Here is a 26,374-nt window from a genome sequence, read left to right on the forward strand (position 1 = left end):
AGTTAGACAATTCCAATGTATTCCCAGTAAGTTTGTGGACTGATGTGGTATTCATGGAAAGAAAGCCTAAAAATTAGAAGCACCAATGAAGCAACCAAAATAAAACATTTTATTGCTGCTATCCCTGTAATGATGCCAATATTTTTGTTGGTAAGAATGGTGCTTCATCAGAGAGGGTTACAAATAGTAACATAACATCAAAAGCCATGGTCTCAATATATAGGTCTCCGTTCCTCTGAATGTGTGGATAAAGAATATCTGAGTAACACAGCCCTTAAAGCTTATGTCCCCTAAGTGGAGCCATTTTGGGTAGACGACATAATCAGTAAGTACAACATAGCCTGTTGCTGACTCCGCTCGATCTTCTTAACAAATAGAATACTGAGGCTACCCAGTACTGCAACCAGATACATAGCAAAGAAAAGGAAGCTTATCCGATGTTCATGGCTTCTAGCCCAGGAATGCCCAGCAGAAAGAGGCAGGAAGAATGTGATAGAGTGTCCTTGAGGAAGAACATTCTGCCAGGGTCTTCCAGTGGTTACCCTCTTTGAAATGAAGCTTTAGCTCCCAGGAAGGTGTTCTAAGTGAACACATGTGTCTTCCTAATAATAGAAATGAGCAGAAATGAAGAATACATTATGAACTCCAATCTCTCATAGGAGCCTAGAGCATAAAAGACTTAATTTTTCAACTCCCTGTCCTCTACTGTCCCTTCCAACAAGCTTAAGAGCAAATGAAAGAGAATATCAACTGAGTGACTACAAGGTCAGCTGAGAAGAATATTTTCACCAAATTAATAGAACAATATGTTTGGAATAAGGAGAGTTGAGTTCTAATCATGTTCTACCACTAACTAATTATATAACCTTTAGCAAATTCTGTGTTCTCTATGTGCCTGTTTCATAATTCTCAGACAAATAACTAGATAAATGAATGAAAGGATGGATAATTCAACCAGCTTTACTGGCACATTTCCTTTCTCTTTTCCTGGCTCCTCTTCTAATTCTCTGAACTTCATCACCTGCCCATATCCATGCATCTTCTTTGCTAATACCCTGGGTCATCTTCCTTTCAACTCCCTTCTATATGTTGCCTTCCTTCTTTGCAAACTTGTAAACTCCCTAAAACCTCTTAGTCAATAAGCACTTATTTATGTGCCAGACACTAGCTTTTTAAAAAAATGTATTTGTTTTCCAATTATAAAAATGGTAGTTTCTACCTATCATTAATTTTTTTTTAAATTTAAGGCAATGGGTTTAGGTGAGTTGCCCAAGGTCACATAGCTAGGCAATTATTAAGTGTCTGAGATTGGATTTGAACTCAGATCCTACTGACTCCAGGGCTGGTGCTCTATCCACTGTGCCACCTATCTAACCCTCTACCTATCATTTTTTGTAGGGTTTTGAATTTTATCCTTTTTCCTCCATCCTCTCTTTCCTCCTCCCACCCCCCACAGAAGGAAGTCTGATAATTTTTACATTGTTTCCCTGCTATACATTGATCAAATTTGAATGTGTTGAGAGATAAATCCTATCCCTGAGGAGATAATAAAATATTAGAGATAGCAAAATTATGTACTACATAAAACACTTTTTAAAAAAAATTGAAGGTAATAGACTTTGGTCTTTGTTTAAGCTCCACAATTATTTCTCTGGAGCAGATGGTATTCTCTGATGCAGGTACTCTAAAATTCTCTCTGACTATTGCATTGATTAAATGTTCTAGTCCATTAAGGTTGATCATCAACCTTAATAAATGCTGTTAGGGTATACAATGTTCTTCCAACACTACTCCTCTCACCCAACATCAATTCATTCAAGTCTTTCCAGGCTTCTCTGAAATCCCATCCCTCCTGGTTTCTAATAGAGCAATAGTGTTCCATAACGTACATATACCACAATTTGTTCAGCCATTCCCCAATTGATGGACATTCATTCAATTTCTAATTCTTTGCTACCACAAACGGGGCTGCTATGAATATTTTGTACAAGTAATGGTTTTACCCTTTTTCATGATCTCTTCAGGATATAGACCCAGTAGTGATATTCAGACACTATATTAAGGATGGAGGATATAAAAAAAGACAGTGGGATGGGGGAGACAGCATTAAAAAATACTATGTGCAACAAGCAATAGACAAGACCAATTAGAGGTAATCGACATATGGAAGGTACTAGAATTAAGAGCGATCAGGGCAGTTATTATGGGAAAAGTAATTTATCTGCCACTTAAAGGAAGATTAGTAAGTCAGACAGTAGAGATGAAGAAGAAAGCACCTCAGTCATGAAGAACAATTGGTGAAAATACCTGGTTGTCACAAGAGGAAATATCTTGTTCAAGGAACAACAGAGGCTAGTGCTACTGGATCACAGAATACATGCGGTGATATGAGGTATGGGAAAATTAAAAAGGTATGAAGGAGTGGTTATTATATAAATGCTAACAGAAGATTTTTTTATTTGCTCCTAAAAGTTAGAGGGAACCATTATAGTTTATCAAGTGGTTTCTCACCTGACAGGAGAAGATACCAGACACTAAGGTCTTTTCTCAAGCTAAACTGCCAAGCATTCCAACATTACTAGAGAGAGTTGCAATTATGATGGGCTTACCAAAAAGACTATTTTATGGAGAACTCACACAGGGTATGGAGACTTACACGGGGGTCAGAAGAAATGAAACAGGGACACCCTGAAGGTATCTCTTAAGAACTTTAGTATTGTTTGAACAGCATGGGAGAGAGTGACACAGGACCTCCAAGTATGGCATGCCCTCATCAGAGAGGGTGCTGAGCTCTATGAGGAAGGAAAAATTGTTCAAAGAAAACATGAGATATAAAAGTTTAGAGTAAACACTGCAGGCATTCCCATGGACTATTTGTGCCCAACCTGTAATTAGAGCATCCCGAGCTCATATTGATCTGATCAGCCACAACTGGACACACTGTAGTTTTTCTCAAATATAGTGATGTCAGTTTGATCTTCATTATTGAAGAACCAGTCATTTGTGTTCCCTACCAATTGTCCTCTGTTTTGTTTCTCTGGGGAGAAAATTAACTGGATTTAAGTTGTTCTATTTTGTCAACTATTTATTCTGTGTTTTAACTGTTTTCTACCTGTTGAATTTATTGGTAATTTTATTCTAATTTCACTGTATTTCTATATTACTCACTTTCTAACTCCTATCTGTTTATGTATTCCCTTGTAGGGTGAACTTCAAAGCTCTCTTAACTTTTTCCATACTTCTTACTTGCCTCAGTCCCTATCTCAAGTAATTTCTGCTTAGGAGAGGGGAAATGAGGAGGGGAGAAAGGTAGAAGAGCCAACCATATGGTCAATTATGCTTATAAGTTTCCCAATATTGAAACAGTCCTGCATTCCTGATATGAATTCAACATGTTCATGATATGTAATCTTTGTGACATATTTCTGTAATCTCCATGCTAGTATTTTATTTAATTTTTATATCAATATCTAAAAACAATTTTACATGAAATCGAGCAGAAAATAGTGGTCTTGCAACTTCATTCACTTCACTGTCTTTAAACTAATTCTCTCTTTTCTATTCTTGTCCTATTATAGTCTGAAATCACATTTTAATGGCACAAAATAGCATTTATTTCGCATGTGGATTTTGTCACCAGGAAGTATTTTTCTGCCTCTTTCACAATGAAATGTTTTAGATATGAAAGTCAATACCTACTACTACCATTGTAATGTAATTTAATTTTCTTTTTTTGCACAATAGTTAATTTTCTTTTCTTACATTTCATTTTCTGTTTCTTTCAACAACTGTATTTCAATCTTATTAGAGGTGATACTATATATAAGAAAAGAATTAATAAGAATTAAAAGCAATCAAAGGTGGAAAGTGATCCATCAGGACATAGTGAATTTCCTGTCACTCCAGGAATCCAACAGAGTTGTTATCCTTTTCAATATTATTTTAAAATATGTTCTTGTACAGTAAAAAAAATTGTTCAATTTGAACATTTTTCATATGCTTCAACATTATGGTACCAGGATTTTGATTTTTTCTTTATTATTTACAGTAATGATTATAACTTATTTTAATTTGAAAATTCATTTTTTTGACTAAATGATGCAATCAAATTAAATAAATGTTTATGAATCACCTACTAAGTACAAACTACTGAAATATATATTTTGGATATTAAGATGATAATGAAATGATTCTTCCATAAAAAAGAGACTAAATATTTCACTGTGGGGACTGAATATGAACATGATTCAAAACTGAAGACTCTCGTAGTTGGACTTTCAAAGGAGAGGACATTGACAGATTGAGATAAGATGTAATGAGTTCAGTTGAAGTGTGAACAAAGGCAAATGAGAGGAATCAGTGGATTTAAAATGTGGAACATTTAATAGGCCAACTAAGTTGCACAATGTTAAACAAATATGTAAAAATGCATGTTGAACACCAATTGAATTTTGTCTTTTCTATCCAGAAGTTAATAAAGACCCACTGAAGATTTTTGAATAGAGTAGGAGCATAAGTACAGCAGTATTTTAAAAAGATTACTTGGGAAGTAGAATTATATTTAGGTTGAAGAAAAGTAAGCCAAAAGCAGGAAGTGTATATGACGATTGTAGTAATCTATTAAAGAAGGAATATTTGCAACCTCCTGAAGAAGATAGCTGTTGTAAATGAAATTTACAGTTCTGAAAACTATTTAAGGGATAGATTCATAGAATATAATTAATTAGATGAGAAGAAGATGATGGAGAAAGAACATAGAGAGAATTACAGATGTCCCTATGAGTCTGTTCATGAAACAGAAATAGAAAATTTAGGAGAAAGAATATGGTGATAATTAGTTATTGGATATTAACAGGTAACAATAATAAATACATGTTTACACTGTTGATGAAACTGTGAATTAGTCTACTCATTCTGGAAAAGAAATTGTAAATATGTTTAAAAGTTACTAAGTGGTAGATATCCTTTTTTAAAACAATTCCATTACTAAACCTATGTTCTAAAGATATCAAAACAAACAGGAAAGACCTATACATACAAAAATATTTATATCCACTATTTTATAAAGAAAAAAATTAGAAACTCAGGTGAGGCCTATATATGGAAGATAACTACAAAATTTGAAGTAAATGAAAATAATGAAAATGTATTGTGTTGTAAGAAATTGAAAATTCTAATTTCATATACCCCGGGAAGATTTATGAACTGAGGTAGAGTGAAGTGAAAGGAATTAGAAAATCAATTTATACATCAAAAAAAATTATTGGAAAGAAAAATAACTTTGAAAGACTTAATAATAGTGATTTTAAAATGATCAATCATGATATAAGAAAACAGATGATGAAACATGATTCCAATCCCCGGAGAGAGAGAAAATTGATTCAGTGTAGAGAATAAGGCATTTTTTTTGGATATGAATAATTTAACAATTTGTTTTACGTATATTTTTGTAAAGAATTTATTTCATATTTTTTGTTTTCTTTTGTTTTCCCTCTGATGAGGGCCAAGAGAGAAGTTAAAAATATTTTTGCTAGTTACAAAAAAATTGAAAATCATTTTATTCCCTTTTATTATACAGTCCATAGAGTAGACTTCATTATATGTGTATCTATTGTATTTATCAGTAAGTGGGCTGATATGAAAGGCTGTGAAAGCATGGTGAATGATAGACTTCATGAAATAGAGTGCTACTGAAAATTTTTTTTGTGTCAGGCCTATGAGTTTAGCAGTGATATGTAAGTTAAGTCCCAGATGGAAGGGCTTTAAATAGGAAACCCCTTTCCCCTTGGTCTCTATTCACAGTGAAACTTTCTGGAAAATTCTAAATACACGCTCACGTATCTGTTTGGTTCTGACCCCATAGATTATAGGGTTGAGGCTAGGTGGTATGACAACATACAAATTGGCCAATAGTATATGGATATATTGAGGAACATTCTTGCCAAAGCGATGAGTAAGGAAGGAAAAAAGTGCTGGGGAATAGAAAGCTAAGATGACACAGATATGAGAACCACAGGTATTTAGGGCTTTGAATCGAGCATCCCAGGAAGGGAGTCTAAACACAGCCCGGAGGATCAAGATATAAGATATAGCAATAAAAATCACATCCAGGAATATGATGGAAATATTTCCTAGCCCATATAGGATGTTGACTCTGATACTAGCACAGGCCAGCCGGGCAATGCCCATGTGTTCACAGTAGGTATGAGGAATGATGTGGTGTCCACAGAAAGGCAGCCGCAAGAGGAGAAACACCAGTGGAGCTATCATTAACAAACTCCTCAAAATAGCTAACACTGTTATAATGCTAATAATCTTATTTGTGAGTATCATGCTGTACTGAAGTGGGTGGCAGATGGCCACATAGCGATCAAAGGCCATGGCCACAAGCACAATGGTCTCCATGACTGTGAACATATGGATACAGAACATCTGGGTCAGACAGCTTTCAAAGTGGATCTCTCTTAGACTGAACCAGAATATACCCAACATCTTTGGGATGGTAGCTGTAGATAAACCCAAGTCAATAGTGGCCAACATAGCCAGGAAATAGAACATAGGCTGGTGAAGGCTATGTTCATTCTTGATCACTAACAGAATAGTGATATTGCCCATGATTGCAACCAGATAAGCAAAACAAAAAGGAAATCCAATCCAGATGTGGAAATGTTCCAGTCCTGGGATCCCCAGTAGTAAGAAATAGAGGGGGTGGAATTCAGTTTCATTGAAAAGTGACATTTTAGTGGAGGCCACAAATATTGCTCATCAAAGGTAGACTATTCATGCTTATGAAGAAACCTGGTCCTGGTTCTCCTTTGCAATTAATATCCTATAGAAATAAAAAGAAAATAAAGTTACTTCATAAATGAAAAATCTAATTATCGATGTTCATAGATTATAAGCAAACATGTACAAGTAGAGAGGCAATACTACAGTATAATTGATAAATGTCTTGTCTAAGTTGGGAAGTTCAGAGTTAAAGTTCTTTCTGTGACACATACTTAACACTATGACCATGGTAAAATCTCTTAATCCATCAAAGCTTGCCAAACTAAGAATATAAATGAAAAGCAAGCTGTCAAGTTGCATTAGTGGAAGGAATTTTTACACTAGGAATTCTAAAGATTGATGAATTCACGGGTTCAGACAAATATTACTGTCAAAAAATTTTCTCACAGAAGGGAAGCAAGCAATGAAATTAGATATATTTGCTATGCATCCATAAAGTTCAAGCTGTATCACAACGAATAGCTATGTTAGCTCACCAACTATATACTTTGTATACTCCAATTCTCAATAAGAATTTATCATATGAAATTATTATATATATTTAGTATATACCAGCTACTTTTGCCAATCACTTGGATAAAAAGGAAAAAATAATTCTTTACCCAATTATTGCATTCTTTAAAGGAAGAAAACACTTATACATACAGTGCCTATAACAATTAAAAGATAATTTGTGTGATATGAAAAGACAAATTGGATATTTTGTGCAGATTATATTTCTGCCACTTCAGCTTGAATAGTTTCTCCCACAAAGCCTCCCACAGGGATTAATAGATGTCATTAGTATTTCTTTCAGAGGAAATGAAATCTCAGACTGTAACATTTTATCTCTTGTTCTATATGGAGTCTGTGCATAAATAAGAGTTTAATCATACTTAGGATGTGAAGGTTCACTGGGTCTGCTGAAGACCCAACAGAAAAAAAAAAAAAAAAGACTGGGGCAGCTAGGTGGCGCAGTGAAGAGAGCACTGGCCTTGGAGTCAGGAGTACCTGGGTTCAACTCCGACCTCAGACACTTAATAATTACCTAGACATGTGGCCTTGGGCAAGCCACTTAACCCCAGTGCCTTGAAAAAAAAAAAGCAAGGAAAAAATGACTAAGAGAACTTATATACTAAGTGTATCCAGCCCCATCTTGAAAAATAACATCAAAAGAGTCCTTGAAACCAAATTTTAATTGATATCCTGAGAGAACAAAAAGGTGGGAATGTGTTTCCAGAATTAAGAAGTTATTTGCTGTAGTAATGATTAAAGGGGGCTCTGACTTTAATCTTTCTTATATCTAACTTATAAATTTTTAATTATGTCTTTATTGTTGATTATATTGTGAATAAATCATATCTAACACTGGTTGTGTTTATGATAAGCTTGGAGATGAGTGGGTGGCATAGCGATAGAGTGTTGAGTAAAAACTTATAGCAAACAAGTTTCTCTGGTCTATTACAATAAATGACATTTAATAAGTTGATGAAGGGGTTCAGTGATAATGATTAATTAACATGAGATATATTACAAGCTCAGCAAATAATAATACAATTTATATAGCTTTTTGTTTTGCAAAGTGCTTAATTAACATTAATTCATTTTAGTCTCACAATAACCATGGAAAGATGAGGAAACTAAGACCAACAGAGATATCAGAGTCATAACCACAGACATATGTACAAATAAATATCTGAGTCTTCAAGCACTTTTAAAGTTGTGCCATTTCCCCAAATCCGTCTCCTATGAAATTCTCAACATAGTACCTTTGGTAGGTACGCATACTAGTGGTCTAACTTAATTGACTGTTACATGCCCAAATATTTTCAAAATTAATTGTTCATCTACTTGTTTGTTTTTTTCTTGATATAGTTAGCTATGAGATACATGTTTGTGTTTTTAAACATTTTAAATAAAACTGTACAATAAAAATCAGGGCTTATGGGAAAAATTGGATTAGGGTAAAAAAATTCAGAAATTTTGTCAGAGAAAAATAAAAAAAGTAATGAACTTAATAAACTTAATAAAATTTCATCACACTTTTATATATGTTAAAATAATAAGAAAAACACATGTAGAATGATGATTGGTAGATTTTGACTGGTTAAGAGGAAAGAATTATTATCTCTTCCTCCTTTAAGCTAAGCCAAATAGATTTTGATTCCTGCCAAGAAGGAAAAGGAGTTTTATTCAAATGACCTTTAGAGTCATGAGAAATTCATAAATAGTGGCAACCTCTGTTCAAAACCTCAGGCTGCTGCTTGAACTGTACCCACATTGCCTGGCTAGCAAAATTGACTATTTTGGGTGAAATGGCAACCTTAGCATGCCAAGGACCATGACCATGGAAAAGGATTGTGAGAGAAGCTTGAGTTTGTTGATACAGACCCACCCTCTGTCACCCACAGTTCCTATTGCTTCAAAATTTATATAATAAGTATTTCATTTTGCCTGGAAAAATAATGGAAAGTATTGCAATTTATGAGTTATTATGGCACACTGTGGGGGGGAGGCTATCTGAAATATGGTAGATATTGATATACTACATATAAACAAGTATTCCTCATTGTACTCTTCTTATCTCTATGGAAATGAACTCATATAGGCAAACATAAAATTCACATTTTGCTCAAAATTTTCCCTCATATCAGAAGCAGCTGGCTGTGCAGTGGATAGAATGATGAGCCTTGAACCAGAAAAAGCCAAGTTCAAATCTTTTGATCTCTTTCAAGTTTTGTGGTCCTTGGCAAGTCATTTAGCTTAAGTTTCTTCAGTGGTAAAATGGGGATAATAGCACCTATCTCACATATCAAATGAGGTATTAATAAAAAGTCCTTATCATAGTGCTAAGTGCATATTAGACACTATATAAATTATTATTTTTGAACCAAACATTATAGCATAACTGAATAGATAGATCAGTTCCCTTAGTATAAAAAACAAAATAAAGTACTCCTCAGTCTTTGTTGGATAATCCAGAACATATCTTTACTTTACAGATTCTGATAGGGCATTCTCTCATTGGTATCATACTGGGGTCTATGGCTAAAATAATGTACAGTTTTGAGAGGGCAATGGCTCTAGGCTTTGAACTGGAGCAAGGACAATTGCTTCTCTCCCTCACCTCTTCCTACATCATTGTGCTTTCCATTGCAAAACATGGGGGCCACATGCTGAGTTCATCCTTGCTAGCAGATGGTCTCCTACTGCTTGTGACTAGCAATAAAGGCTTTTCAAGAAATCTTTGTGTGGTCCTTTGATTTTCATTTGAACTACAAATAATAAACATTTGATAACAGTGCTTTCTTCTACAGTTATGGAACATCCTATAAAATACTAACTTCCTTTTGAAGAGAATTTTGTGTGAGGGAAAGGATTATGGTGACTGTATAATTAGGGGAGGTCTGAAATGTTAGGAAGTCATTTGTTTATCCATCAAAACATATGAACAAAAAAAAAAAGCATAATAAATGAATTTGCAAGGCCTTTGGTTTAATAAAAGATAAAACCCAATTCTGACCATCTGATTCCTCATCTGGAGAAAAGTTAACTTCTTATTGTCTTTCTAATACAAATTCCTTTTAAATATTTTAAAAATTATTCTACAATGATAAGTAAAGATAATTTCTAAGATTCATTTTTGTAGTCTTCTCCCACCCTTCTCTCCCCCTGGCCTAAATTAGCAAATATATGGTATATAAGCACAATTGTGATACCCATATTTCTATATTAGTCAGACCAAAAGGGGAGAACATGAGAAAGAAAAAACAAAAAATCAGTTTAAAAAGTGAAAATAATTTGCTTGGTCTGCATTCAGAATATAGTTCTTTTCTCTGGATATGGATGGGATTTTCCATCATAAGTCTTTTAGAAATCTTTGATTAATGTATTGCTGAGAAGAACAAAGTCTATCATAATTGATCATCACAAAATTTTGCAATGTCCTCCTAATTCTGCTCACTTCATCCAACATCAGTACATAGAAATCTTTCTAAGTTTTTCTGAAATCCATCTGCTCATCTTTTCTTATATAACACAATTTGTTTACCCATTCCCCCTATTAATGGATGTCTCTTTTTATTTGAGAAATATGGACAGATACTTCTCAGATATTCTGGAAAGTGAATTCTTATTTGAGTATGATAAACAATATGGCCCATTGGATCTCCTTCTTTTTGGGTTTTTTTTTTTTTTTGGTAAGGCAATGGGGTTAAGTGACTTGCCCAAGGTTACACAGCTAGTTAATTATTATTGTCTGAGCTCGGATTTGAACTCAGGTCCTCCTGACTGCAGGGTGAGTGCTCTATCCACTGTGCCACCTAGCTGCCCCCCCCCATTGGATCTCTTTCAATTCAGAGGTATTGTTCTGTTATCTTGTTTGATCCTAGGCAACTCATATCACTTCTCTAGACTTCTCTAGAGTTCCTTGTTTTTAAGGAACAGTGTTGGATTTTATGATCAAGATCCTTTCTACTTCTAAATCCTATAATCTCTGATCTTATGAGACAACATTAAGTATTGATAACCACAATTTTTTTTTGAGATGGGGGGTTTAAAAAAAGGATGGACATGTTAAGTGTCTATACTTGTTTCAGAAATCCAAGGATAAATGGGTTACAGCTTGACCAGTAAAAATACCAGGCACGTTCATCTTCATTTCAGGTGGGATACTAGTAGATCTTAAGGAGATGAACTACATATTGGATAGGAGTGAGCAGAGTAGATTACCCTCCAAGCATTTCCTTTGCCCAAGAATAGAATGACAACCTTTTAATATTTGTCTAAGTGCTTTGTGTCACTGTGTAAGAGAATATAAATATCTTATTCATAGCTATACCCATTTATTTATACTGGTTTTCTTCCCTAGCCTCTTTACCCTTATCTAGCCAAGTCTAAACTCATCTACTCACTTCTCTCCACCTTGATCCCTCAATATGATTAAGATGTGGGCTTCAGTTGCATCCCAACTCTTACTTACTAACTGCAGTTCTGGGATCCTTTTTTCTCAGGCCAGAAATCTGAGATGCTCAGCAGTTATTTTTCTGAGTTTTATATATAATGAGTATAGAGAAGTGGGGATTTATAAAACAATCTGTGATCCCACAAGGAAAGGGTTATAATTTAGATCTCCCTGGAGCTAAAGTGGGTGAACAGGAATTATAGATTACCCAGGGGAAGGGTTCATTCTTCTCATGTAGCAAATAAATTATGCTCACATACTTTGCCTCAGGGTCTTCTACTGAATATGACACTTTTGTACTCCTGTTTCAGACTATATTCTTAAGGGTCCTGTCATCTGACTTCTTAAGGAGAGGTTACTTCCTTTCCAACTTCCATAGAAGTAATGACTGGATTCTGGAGTGATAGACCTCTCAGTGCTCAAATAGACCAGCTTCCCAGTATATATGTGTCAATTGACACTACCAGTGCACTCACTACCCCCAAACAATGCAAGGAGAAAAGTTTCCTAATTATAGTTCTGTTAAATCAGATGAGATGGCATTTCATAGTTTCATAAAAGCAATTCTAAAAGAGAAAATAGAAGAATGTTTTAAAATGTTCTTGTGAAGAAAACATAGTTTTAATGAATTGTAAATGAGTAAAAAGATGACATGGAAGCAAAAATTCTTATGTAATCCTGTCTAAATTAAAAAGAAAAAGAATGTCTATAATAATGAAGAAAATGTTCCTACTACACTTAGTTCTGTCCAGTTCATATTTGGAAAACAGATTTCAATTCTAGGCTTTTTAGGAAAGGCACTAAGGATAAAGTGTATATAGATTGCTAATTAATAGTATTGAAAAATTACCACAGGAGGTTAAATTGAAGTAACTAAAAAGATAAGGATTCTTACTCTCCTAAGATATCTGAAAACTTTTGAATAGTAGAGAAATTACATGGTTTCTGAGGAAGGAAAAATTAATGAGTAAAAATTGTAATCAGATATTAGTTGGATAGGAATAAAATCTTTCTAAGAAATAAAACTCTTCAAAGAGGACTCATTTCCTTGGGTTGATATAATGTTTCTATTATTAGAAGTTTTGAAGTGGGGGCAGCTAGGCAGCATAGTGGATAGAACATTGGTCCTAGAGTCAGTAGGACCTGAATTCAAATGTGACCTCAGATACTTAATAATTGCCTAGCTGGGTGACCTTGGGCAAGTCACTTAACTTCCTCATTGCCTTAAATAAATAATTTTTTTTTAAAAAAGGAATTCTTGAAGTGGTATCTGTATTATCATTTTCCAGGATTTTTTCCTATAAAAAAGAATAAGTAACTTTGGAGTCTATATATTAATTGTGTGATTCAGGGTATTTAATCTACTTTTTGCATAAGCTATAAAATTGAATTGATAACATTTATACTACATGATTGTTGTGAGAAAAGTATTTTTAAAATATTTTAAAGCAACTTTAACATTCAGAGAGAACAATTTGGTTTTATGTTTTATAGTTTCTCAAGACAGAAAATGAATACTTTAAAAGTGGAAGAAATGATTTCTCACAAACCATTAATTCCTCTTATCTATCTTATCTCTATTGTGTTGAGAAATATTCAACATAATTATAGTAATAACTGACATTTATGTATCATTGCAATCATTTGCAACGATTGCAAAACATTTCAATATTTTATATATGGCTTGGCACCTGGAATCTCACAAACTCTGTAGTGATATTGTTGAAATCTGAGCTTAGGAACTGATAAAAAAATTAAATTCTTATTGAATCATCTGGATTCTTTCCAGAATTTATTCCATAAAATTTCCAAACACAACTTGAATCTGTTTCCAAAGACACAGATAAAAGCTATATTTGAAAGTAAAAAAATACATATAAGATATTTAAAAATACATGATAGATCATAAAAAGGTACAAAATATACAAAAAATTCGCAATAACCAATAAGTTCCCCACAGAAGAAAAACAAACCTTTGGATTGCAGGGAAGAAACTCCCTTATTAATGAACCTACAGTGTGAAGACTAGGGCCTGGCAAGATCCTGATCTCTTGTTCCTCCATTGCAATACATTACTCTCACTGATACCATAGTTGTACAATAAAGACCTATATGTAACCTTCTTATGTCTCTTAAGTAAACATATTATTTAGTAACTCCTTTTCTCTTACACATAAGATGACTCTTCTTCATTTCCTCCTCCTTTTCAATTGCTTTGCCCCAATACAGGTATCTTCCCATCTTCTTATTCTCCTTTATATATTGTCTTTCTTCATTAGAATATGTTTCTTGCAGAAAAAGACAAATTTTTATAATTGTAATTGTATCCCAACTAAGTTAGCAGAGTGCATGTCAAATAATAAATACTTTCTCTCTCTCTCTCTCTCTCTCTCTCTCTCTCTCTCTCTCTCTCTCTCTCTCATCCATGTATCTGATCTATATTTAGAGACTAAAATTCCAAATTCTTTAACTTAAAGACTTAATCATGTGTTAACAACCTCAAGTCTGGTGCTACCCAAGAAATTTCTCATTTTTTTAAACTACAAAAACTATACAATAGGATTGTGCAAGCTAGGAATTCAAAATGCCCTCTTCTTTATACAGGCGGTGGAAATCAAGAATTATGTCCATGAACTCCCCTCTCAGGATATGGAAAAAATAGGAGTTCCTGTTATGTGCTTCAGTAAGAATTATTGCCATTCCACCACTATCCAAATAGTGCTATAATTACTTGGGCTAAGAAAGCATAGTCTTTGCTTTCCAGTTTCTGACCTATATTCAAAAATGGAAAAAGAAAGGAAAAGTTAAGACCATGGAGCTCTCTCACACTTTACCTAGACAAAATCATAAAATTTGCCATGTGGTTCTTTTCTAAAGCAGTACTGTTCCAAAGGTTCTGTTCCAAGACAGAAAGGGTTGAAACTCATCAACCTGATTTCAAGGCATATAAAAAAATGTTATTCTTTAAAAAAAAGACAAAAAAAAAAAAAAAAAAAACAATATGAACAAATAAAAAAAGAAGAAACCAAAGGTATAATTTGGGGAAGAATTGCTTGAAATCTCCCATTTGATACTCAGTAGTTTTATTTGACTGTGATAGTAACACACTGGATGTTTCTATCTTCCACTATATTCAAAGTATATAAGTATTTTGGAGGTGTCAAAGAAGTGGAAATTAAGGAGATAACTATCAATTGTATTACAATAAATTATCTCATTTGATCCTCAATAAATAAACCCTAGGAGATAAGTACTATTATTGTTTTATAGATTAAATAATCTGAAATTCAGAGATGTTTCATTATTTACCTAACAAAATAATGTATTTATAATAGGATTTGGAGCCAGGCCTTGCTAATTCTAGTCAATTTTTCTATCTACTATGGCAGATAGTTTATTGAAATCCCTTCATGAATGAATCCAAAAGCATTTATCTTTCTTTCCCCTCTATCAGCACCATTCTTTTTTTCAGGAAAATATTCATCACTCTATCATGAACCTGTTTAGTCCTAACCCCATAAATGCCAGGGTTGAGAGCAGGTGGGACAACTAATTAGATTTATCAGAAGGATATGAATATAATGAGGGATGTTGGGACCAAAATAGTAGGTGAGGAAGAAAAAAAGGAAGGGGTGAAAAGGACAAGATGTCACAGACCTAAGAACTACAAGTACTGAGGTCTTTCAGATGGGCATCATGGGAAGGGAGGGCAGAAGACAATATGGAGGAGTCTCATATAAGTGACTGATTCAGAGTCATATCCAATAATAAGACAGAAATATTCCCCAGTCCAAATATAATGTTGATCCTTATGTTGGCACAAGCTAGTCAAGCAATAAACATGCTCACAATAGATATGAGGAATGATATATTTTTCACAGAATGGAAACCTCAGTAGGAGAAATACTAATGGAGCCACCATGCGCAGACTTCTCAGTACAGTCACCTCTGAAATGATGCCTGTGATTTCACTGATAAGGGTTGAAGATGGCAACATATCAATTATCACCTGCAATAGCTCTGGTGTGGGTCTGGGCATTTACTTAGAGCCGGGTTGAATAGAGATGCCAACATGTAAGCTCGTGAAACAAGCTCTATTGCTTTATTCTTGGATACTCAGACTTTTATAACAAAACCTATCTCAGACATGACAGGTTAGACAAAAACACACTTCATAGCTTCCTGGGTTAAATTTACAGTATTTATCCTTTGAAGTCTGTAAACTTCCTTATCAGAAAGCTTCCCAAACACCTCTGGTGCCATGGATATCTTAGGTCAGAGTTCATGGTGAGCCAACAAATCCATTTAATGAGCAAGAATACATGCATATCTCTGGTGGCAAAAATCACCAAAAATATGGGTAAATCACTGTAGGAGCTGGCCCTCGACAATCTATTATAGGACATAGCCACTAGCCCAAAGCTCTTCATGATGGTGGAGAAGTGAATGAAGAACATCTGAGTCCTCCAAAAGCAATCTCCTTTAGACTGAACCAGAAGATGTGCATCATCTTGGGAATGGTAATTGTGTACAGACCTAGGTCAATGGTGACCAAAATGGCCAGGAAATGAAACATGGAGGCTTGGATCCTTCTGAATAAAAAAAAAGAGAACCATAATGTATGTCAGGTGTGCAATTATATACATACATATATATATATATATATATATATATATATATATATATATATATATATATATATATATACCAAAAGGGAGAGCCATGCAGAGATATCCAACTTCCAATCCTGGGATCCAAACAAGAAAAAAGCAGGGTGAAATGCTATGTTATTCAGGAACAACCTGCTATGGATTATAGTCAGCTCTCAACAATACAAATAGATACCTCTTCCCAGTAAAAGACTAGTGCACTGCTCTACCCACTGAGATGCAAACCTGAAAAAATATAAATATTTAAACCCAATTCTTTCCAACACAGAGGAATAAAATCCACTATCCTTTGCTGATCTCCTATCAACATTTCCTTGTTTCTGGGATCTGCAAAGTATTAAGTATCTCTTTGTAGCTATGTATTACAATGTTCAGAGAATCTATTGAATGCAACTTCTGGAAAAACTGTAGTGGCTAACAACTCTTATAAGTATTTTAAGGGTATTGGACACCAGTTATAGAAAATGCATTTGAGGAGAATAGGTCAAACATTGTCTCAGGGTCCATACAACTGTATGCATATATACATACATATATGTGTATATATATGCATGTATGTATGCATGTATGGATAGATGAATGCATGTGTGTACATGTATGGATATATGAATGCAGGGTTATAGATAGATATAGATATAGATATAGATATAGATATAGAGATAGAGATAGAGATAGAGATATAGATATAGATATAGATATAGATATAGATATAGATATAGATATAGATATAGATATAGATATAGATGATATATGGGGTATCTTAAAAATCTCTGAGTTTAAGAGTTGGAAGGGACTTTAGAAATCAGTTTATAAAGTTATATTTCTAAACACATATCTGATCAGGTCATGCTTCTGCTCAATGAAACCTACTAGCTCCTTATCACCTTTAGGTTTAAATATAATCTCCTTTGTTTGGTACTGAAAGTACTTCAAGCTCTGACTGCAGGTTACTTTTCCAGCATTGTTGTATCTATGGTTTATCTTCAAGTACTCTACAATCTAGTCAAACCAGCTTTCTGGTATTTCTTGGAAATGAACCTTCCTCCAATTCCATTTTTGCACAGATTATGTCCATATCTACAATGCTTTCTCCTTAACTACTCTTAGAATTCTTTGTTATTTACTGTTTAGTCAAAACACCATTCATTTCCTACTTTTTTTTTTTAGGTTTTTGCAAGACACCCGGGGGTTAAGTGGCTTGCCCAAGGCCACACAGCTAGGTAATTATTAAATGTCTGAGACCGGATTTGAACTCTGGTACTCCTGACTCCAGGTACTGTGCTTTATCACTGCGCCACCTAGCCTCCCCCCATTTCCTACTTTCAAATTTTCTTTATTCCTAGGGGTAAGAGATACAGTACAAATCACCTTCTATGTCTTTTGCACATACTATTATTAAAAATATATTTTCTCTTTCTGGACTCCCAAAAGTCAAGAAGCTCTGTGATATTTGTGCCTTTTATCTCTAATACCTGTTCTGATCTGGTCCACCTAGCTGCACCGGTTTTGAAAGCTACCTACTTATGTCCTTTGATTGCTTATTACCAGGGGAATGGCTCATTGTTTCTTTATAAATTTGACTCAGTTCCTTATATATTTGAAAAATAAAGCCTTTGTTAGAGAAATTTGTTGTAAACTTTTTCCAGTTTATTAATTTTCTTCTAATCTTATTTGCATTAATTTCATTTTTGCAAAAACCGTGTAATTTAGTGTATCAAAATTATCCATTTTGTTTCTTGAGATCCTCTTTTGAGGTTTGTCATTACAAGTAGACTCACAAATATTTTATAATGTCTGCAGTAATTTAAAATTGAGTTTCTTTTTCTCTGCTTGCTGTTAACTGCTGATTTATGTGAATTTATTTCATGCAACTCCTCCAAAGTTGTTGAATTGTTTCAACTAGCTTTTCTAGTTAAATCTCTAGGATTTTTCAAGAACTCCATCTTCTGCAAAAGAGTGATAGTTGGGGGCAGCTTAATCCGGCCTCAGACACTTAATAATTACCTAGCTGTGTGGGCTTGGGCAAGCCACTTAACCCCATTTGCCTTGCAAAAACTAAAAAAAAAGTGATAGTTTTGGTTCCCCATTTTGCATTCTTAATTCCTTTTATTCTTCCATTTCTCTTATAACTCTTTTTTTTTAGTTTATACTTCATTTTTTGAGATAAATTTTGCTTTTATTTAAAAGAGAAAACTACTTGCCCATGTAAATTCAAAGTTTAAATTCAAGCATTATTTCTCCATTACAATGCTGTGAGATAGAAATACTTATAGTAATAAGTGATTTAAATCACTTTTTGTTTTCTTGGTACAGTAATGAAGATTCACCACTGAAAAGCCAGAAATTGTGGTGGTTGTGATATCTGACCAATAAGCATGATTTTAGGCCACTGACTGTATTCAAGAGCCCCCTAGATAATTTATTGATTTATTATGTTCTCCTGGGGACACTTTGTGTCTTCACCTTGATATGAGATTGTTATCTTGAATCATGGGAGTTATGATTGTTTTCAAACACTGATTAAAAAGTGAAGTACTTAACTTGGCTGGAGGTTTAACAATACTAAGTTCAAAATGTTTTTATATTCATCACCAGAATTGAATCAATGAGCGTAAGATGGTTCATACATTTTAAACTGTCCTTTTAAAACTTGATATGGTTTCAAATATTTCAATACTTAAAATGTCTCAAAATTGTAATAAAAATACTTTTTACCCAAAATTTTAAAATAAAATCAATGTTTATCAGAATTGAAATAGAGAGCAATGTAGGCAGAGCACAGTGTTGAAATTTTCCTCTTTTTTGCAGCATAATACAATTTTATGTCCTAAATCAGATTTATTCTTGCCTTGAAGAATTCCAGAATCCCTCAGTTTAGTAAATATAGGTGTAGCTAAAATTTTCATAGCTGCCATTCTTCTCTTTTCTGATGAATTAAAATAGGAATTAAAATTTTATAAACAATAATGAGAAAATATCTAGTCCATTTTTCTCTTGAGACTCTCACCTAAATTATCACATAGAAATGAAAACTGTATTAAAACATTTCAGAGCTAAATTGATATTTTGTTCCAAATGATAAATCCCCAAATACTTCCTACCTAACAAAATATGGTAAAGTATGTCACCTTTCATGTCTGTTTTGTTCTCCCTTAGATTACAACACTCAGTTACATTACAATTCTAACACAGAAAAAACTAAAATAAAGTTATCAATATTGACATTTTGGAGTCAGGATCAAATTGATTTCTGGTTTTGAATTACAATGGAACTTAAAATGAGAAATAAGATTTTCTGATTATTTCCCTCTTGATGCCAAGGATAGCATTACACTCAATAGGGGCTTAATAAATGTTCACCAATAAGGTTAATAGTTTTCATTATCTGTCATCACTGTTACATTAGAGCTAACTTCTACTTCATACTATTATTTTGACAAAACTCAATCATAACTCTCAGGAAAATAAATATTTGTCTCACTCACTTTGTCATCCCACCAATGCATAATATATCCCAGACTTGAACTGAATGAAACAGAAGGTTCTCTTCTGGTAATGTTTAATGAGTGTTGCTTATGATTCAGCTACATATTTTGTAGTCAGTACATGAGTGTGACTTTATTCATATTAGCTACACCCAACTACCATGATTTAGCCATTTCATTCAACTTCATGGATTCAGTTTCCCCCTTTTTAAAAAATTACTGTTATATGATTAGCCTTTAAAATGATCAAGCTATTATTATTACAATTCTTTATATGAAGTGCTTTGGTTGAGAAGCAATGTATGTGTTTTGCTTAATCAAGTAACATTTATTGATTACTATTTGTAAGGCACTGAACTAGACTATGAAATTTGGAATTTGTTAAAAATTGTTTTATGTACATCAAAGTATGAATTAAATGAATCCTGTGCAAGGTTAAAAGTTCTTTTTAACTTTAGCCAAGGAAAGTAGTTATGCTGGAATGGAAAAGCAAATATCATGTTGCAAATGCACAAAACATAGTAAATGCTAAAAGATGCTTATTTTTAAAATTTTATATTATATTTTATTATAACAAGAAATTTATCCATTATGTTTGTGCTTCATATAGAAAGGGAGGGGATAAATTGCATATTTAATAACTTTCTGTTGCAGTTTACTATATAACAAGTGAATTATGCATTATAACATTTACATTTCATGTAGGAAGGCAATGGATAAATCACATATTTAATAATAACTTTTTATATAGCCAATTGGTTTAGTTTTGAGGGATAGGTAAATTTAAGATATATAAATATTCTTTTTTTAACTTAATCTCTCCCATATAGTGACTTTTCCAATTATTTTATCTAGCTAGTTATTGAACATTGTTTAAATCTGACTTCAGTATTATAACTTCCAATAATACACTGATACAGTTCCAGTTAGTAAAATTTCCTAAGATGTTTTTGAACCTGTAAAAATATTCTTTCCTTGAATGGTTTTCCATTTCCATTCATTTATTTCATCAGTTGAGTCTTTGTGTTATCACTTCTAGATACATGATGGAGATGTATATAAGTAATAAAAATATAACCAAAAATAATCTAGAAATCCTAGAATTCTAAACAAGGCTCCAGGAATAAAATCCAAGGGCAATATCAGAAAGGAAAAAAGCTCCCGGTAAATAAAGTAATTTCCTGAGACAGAAAATCCAGAAGAAGCCCCCAAGTGAAAACATTTCCCTAAATGCATGTCTCAGTAAAGTGGGCAAATCCATAATCCTTTCTACAATCCATCTGGGCTGGCTTGAGAATCTTCCAATTATAGTCATTAATATCTTGATGCAATTCTGAGACATCCTGAGTCTGAGTATCTTCACCAAAAACTGGTAAAAGTAAGGTAACCTTTTGTCTGCAGATTGGACAACTAAAGGTGAACCATATTGCTGATATCCAATAATGTAGGTACCACAAAAAAGAAGTCCGCAGTTTGTTTCTTTAGGAAGAAAAGCCTGGTATAAATAGATTGGACAGGACATATCAGTATAAAACTGCTATCGAACCACAGCAGGTGCATCCTGATCTGTCTGAAGTTGTTCCCGAAGCACCCGCCCATGCTCTTGGTTATCTGGGTGAATGCTTTGTTCTGTATGCCTCAAAAGAATAAATATCAGGGTAGCAATGAAAGCAAAACTGATCCCAACCGCCACAAGAACTTGGTCACTTATTCCTTCTATAATTGAACCATCCAGTTTCAAAGTCTGAATTTCAGATTGCTGCTTGTCCATTCCAGTTCCACCGCTGGGAGAAGAAGCCACCTACTCACACTGCCTCCCAGTCCTTGAGGCCCCAGAGAATCAATGAAAAGGTCTAAAGAAGGATTTGGCCAGGGTCCACACCAGGGAGGGCTGGCAGGGACGCGGGGACAGGAGCCCCATCACACACCTTGGGCAGCCAAGCCATTGAGGTCCAGCCCCAGGGATCGCACCTGGTCCAGCCTCCAGTTATACCCGCACTGGTCTGGGAAATCCCGCCGGGACAGCTCAGCCTGCAAGAGGCTCCGGGCGACATCCACGCAGGATGGAGGTCAGGGCCCTGAGGATGTGGCTGATGCCGAAGCCTGTCGATTCGCTCACGGTCACCTCCGGGCTGCCCAGCAACCAGTCACTCCCTCGCGCCAGCACTTGCTCTCGCTCTCCTGCTGCGTCTAAAGAAGGAGGAGCAGGGAGGAGAGAGCAAGAGAGAAGGGTCGGGGGTGGGGATGGGGGCCGAGGTCTCATCCTTTTTTTCAAAGAAGACCAATGATATCTCCAGTTGTCCTGATCTGGCCCCTGGATCCAGATGGCTCCCCTGGTGAAAAATGAATCTGGTGATTTAACACAGCATCCCCTCCCTCCAATCCAATTCACCTGCTTGTTATGGCATCACCTCTATGCCTTGGTCTTTGATAATGAAGGACAAACATCATCATCATCATCATCATCATCATCATCATCTGTCATCATCATCAGCGACTACTCAGGGTGTTTTCTTTTTTTGTGTTTTGTTTTCTTTTTCTTCCTCTGGAAGGGGATAACATTGTTCATAGCCTGTCTATAATGCAATTGTCCTAGCTCTCTGAACTTCACGTTGTTTTCTTGACTTGCATGTGTTTTGAATTTAAATGAAATAGAATTGCACGAAGTCTCCCTCTGTCTTTCAGTCTTCTCAGCGAAGTCCAATAGCAAGACAAAAGTTAGAATCACTGGTAATGATCCAGAATGCAAAAAAATGACCTTGGTTTCTGAGCAAACTCTAGACACTGCATGGTGTCTGTTTCAGCCACTTTGGAACAAACTGTTCCCATTTATCTATTCTTACACTTATATCTAGTATTTCTTGTACAATATTAAATAATAGAGGGAAAAATAGACATTCCTGTTTTACCTGTTTCACTTTCATATAACTTGGTGAGAGAGCTGTTAGCTGGGTTTTGAATAAAGTGAATATCTACAAATATCCTTTCATCAATTCATTTGTGAATTGTATTTATAAATATTATTTCTCTTGCTCCTGAAGGACAGGGAATTTTTTTTGTCTCCCCAGGATTCAACTTTAATAGAATGGTTTTAAAATTTTTATTGATATTTTTGTTTTATTAATCACCAAAAACTATCAAAGTATCACACTTTTTCTAACTTCCAGAATGCCATCCCATATAATTTTTAATTTTTAGTTTCAAATGTGAAAAATTGCCCTTTTTCTCCTTCCCTAACTCTCCCACTCCTTCCCATTGAGAAGTCAAGCAAATGGAATCACTCTTAAGGACATTTGTATAATCAAGCAAAACAAGACACACATCCAAGAAAACATATCTCAATTTGTACTCTTAGTCCATCATTTCCCTTTAAGTAGATAGCAGATGGGCAGCATTTCATTGAGTCCTTTGAAATTGTGGTTATTGTATCATTCAGAGTTTCCAAATCTTTAAAAGTTGTTTGTCTCTACAAAATTGTCTTCTTGATTCTTCTTACCTCACTACATCTTCTCAAACAAATTTTCCAAGATTTATGTCAAAACATTTCATCATTTCTTACATACCACTAGTATTCCATCTTATTCATATTTATTCATCATTAATTGATGGGCACTTCCTCAGCTTCAAATCTTTGCCTCCTCCACACAAAAAAGAGTTTCTAGAGATTTTTACAAATGTGTCCTTTTCCTTTCTTGGATCACTTAGTGATATAAATCAATTAATGGCATAAGTAAGTTAAAAGATACACATAGCTTTTTGGAAACAGTTATAAATTGCTTTCAAAATGACTGAACCAATTCACAGTTCTACCAAAGGGGCATTAATGTACTCATTTCCTTTCAAACTCTGCAGAATTTTCCTTTTTTTGACACATTTTGCTAAATTTATGAATATAAGGTAGAAACTCTTAAGTTCTTTGTTTTCACTTTTTCTAATTATTAATGGCAGGATATATATTTTATAAAGTTATTGATAGCTTGGATTTCTTTCCTCTAGAAACCATCTTTCATATCATTTGACAACAATTTTTTTAAAGAAGAAAAGAAAAATCAGTAAAACTAATCACTACATAGAAACTATGAAAATAGTTGCAATGTTTCACATCTGTCTACAAAAGATGCTGATATCTTCTCAATACAGTTTCCTTGAGCTAATACTTGTTCTTTCAATTTTGTAAATTGAACTCCCTGTTGAAGTTTGGTATTTTATTTTTTAGGGAATCCCTCTCTTTTTAGTTCTTATTTTTGATAACATAAATCTGTGAATAGTAGATTCTGTATTACTTCTGATTTTGTTATGATTCCAACTTATTTGCTAATGTGCTTATTTCATTTTCTGTGATCTTTTTAATTTTTTTAATATATCAAAATAAGCAGCCTTTAGTTTTATCATTTTATAGACTTTTTGTGTTCTGGTTCATCCATGTCACCTCTAATTTTCAGTATCTCCTCTTGTGTTTATTTTGAATAGCTCATTTGTTGATTTCCAGTTTTAAAATTAAAATCATTAATACTCTATTTTTTCTCTTCTGTTATAAGTTTTTAGGGATACAATTTTTATACTTAGATCTTTTGTTGTTATTGTTCAGTCATTTTCACTTGTGTCCAACTCTTTGTAACCCTATTTGTGGTTTTCCTGACAAAGAACTGGATTGTTTTGCCATTACATTCTCCAGCTCATTTCACAGATGAAGAAACTGAGGGAAGCAGGGATAAGTGACTTTCCAGGTTCATGTAGCTAGAATGACTGAGGCCAGATTTGAACTCATAAAGACTTTAGGCCTAGAACTTGATTCACTGTGTCACCAAACTGGCCCTCCACTGAAGACTACTTTAAGCTATATCTCTGAAATTTTGATTGCTTTGTCATTGTCCTTTTTCCCCACATAATTATTCATTGTTTACATAGTAGTTTTTATTCACATATGCAATGAAGTTGCATGATGATGATGATGATGATGATGATGATGTTTGTCCTTCATCCTTGAAGAAGACCATGACATCAGGGAGGTGATGCCATAACAAGCAGATAAATTGGATTTGAGTTAGGGGGTGCTATGTTGTCACCAGCCTCACTTTCTTCTCCAGAGCCCTCTAGACCCAGTGATCAGATATAAATGAGATGGCCCTGGATATGAGGCAATCAGGGTTAAGTGATTTGCCCAAGATCACACAGCTAATAAGTGTCAAGGGTCTGAGGCTGGATTCAACCTCATATCCAATATCAGTGCTCTATTCAATGCATCACCAACTTGCACAGTTGATAGAGCAATTGATATGGAGAAAAGAGGACTTGAGTAACAATCTGCCCTCACACTACTGTGTGCCCTTGAGCAAATCATTTTACCTCTGCCTTCATAGTTCCATCTGTAAAATGAAGATAATAATAACATTTAACTACTCCAGGTTGGTATTAGCATCAAATGAGAAACTATTTCAGAGCATTTTAATAAACCTTAAACCTCTACATAACTGATAACTGCTATTACTATAGGAGCAGCTAGGTACTCTTTGAATGGACTACAATTTTTATAATAAAGTATCTAATACCTGTTTACTCTTTCTACATTTTATATTTTCTTGTAATCCTTCTGTATTCTAATATGCACTCAATTTTTATTTCATACAATCTATGTTGAGCCAAGGAATATATTTATACTTTAAAAATCTCATTTATGACATGCAATAAGATTTTTATCTTGTTTCTCCATTGATTTGTTCAGTTGTAGATTTTTCACCTCTGTTTATCTTTCTTCCAGGTATGTCCCAAACTGAAAAAAAAATCAATTTCTCCTGCCAATATCTTATTATAATTCAATTAACTTTTCCTTTGGAGAATAAGTTAAAAATTTAATTTTTTGTCTTTGTTTCCTTTTAGCATTGTGGAATTTCATTTTTGTATGCCTTTGTATGTTATGAACATTTTTGTTTTATTATATTTTTGTAACATTTACTTTTTGGAGGAATCTATTTGATGTGTAAAGAGTCAGACAGGACTGATATATCTGAACAACAACAACAATCTGATGTTTAGCAAATTTTGTGCCAACTCATCATTTTTATTTTATTTGTCTTAGCTTTTGTAAGCTTGTAAGGAAATTATTGTTGGATTTTGCTTTCACATTTTATCTGTCATTATCTTTCATTTTCTTGAATTGTTGAATGTATTGATATTTAAAGTTAAGTTTGTGCTTTATTCTATTTTTTGTAATATAGATTTTTACCTTGAATTTTTATTTTGATTCCTCCTGACTCCTCCTTTCTCTTGCTCCTGAAGGACAGGGAATTTTTATTTATTTAAATTTTTTTAAAATTCATTTATTCATTCATTTATTTATTTTACTTATTTTTTATTTATTTTATTTTATTTTATTTATTTATTTTATTTTTATTTTTTTATTTTATTTATTTATTTATTTGTTTGTTTATTTTTAATTTTTTAATTTTTAATTTTTAATTTAATTTTATTTTATTATTTTTATTTTATTT

General features: G+C 33.8%; 1 protein-coding gene and 1 pseudogene across 1 annotated transcript; both read right to left on the reverse strand.

Annotated features, from left to right (window-relative positions):
- Nucleotides 1-5,584: 5,584 nt before the first annotated feature.
- LOC141490552 (olfactory receptor 52E8-like) lies at nucleotides 5,585-21,992 on the reverse strand. The gene is made up of 3 exons (XM_074190577.1): nucleotides 21,815-21,992; nucleotides 13,903-14,019; nucleotides 5,585-6,829 (listed from the first exon to the last, which is right to left on the reverse strand). Exon 3 carries the CDS (start codon nucleotides 6,736-6,738, stop codon nucleotides 5,797-5,799), a length of 942 nt encoding a protein of 313 aa, XP_074046678.1. The 5' UTR covers nucleotides 6,739-6,829; nucleotides 13,903-14,019; nucleotides 21,815-21,992; the 3' UTR covers nucleotides 5,585-5,796.
- Nucleotides 20,689-21,821, reverse strand: LOC141490559 (E3 ubiquitin-protein ligase RNF170-like; annotated as a pseudogene).
- Nucleotides 21,993-26,374: the final 4,382 nt, after the last annotated feature.

This window comes from Macrotis lagotis, chromosome 1 (assembly GCF_037893015.1).
Source record: "Macrotis lagotis isolate mMagLag1 chromosome 1, bilby.v1.9.chrom.fasta, whole genome shotgun sequence".
In the NCBI taxonomy this organism is placed as follows: domain Eukaryota; kingdom Metazoa; phylum Chordata; class Mammalia; order Peramelemorphia; family Peramelidae; genus Macrotis; species Macrotis lagotis.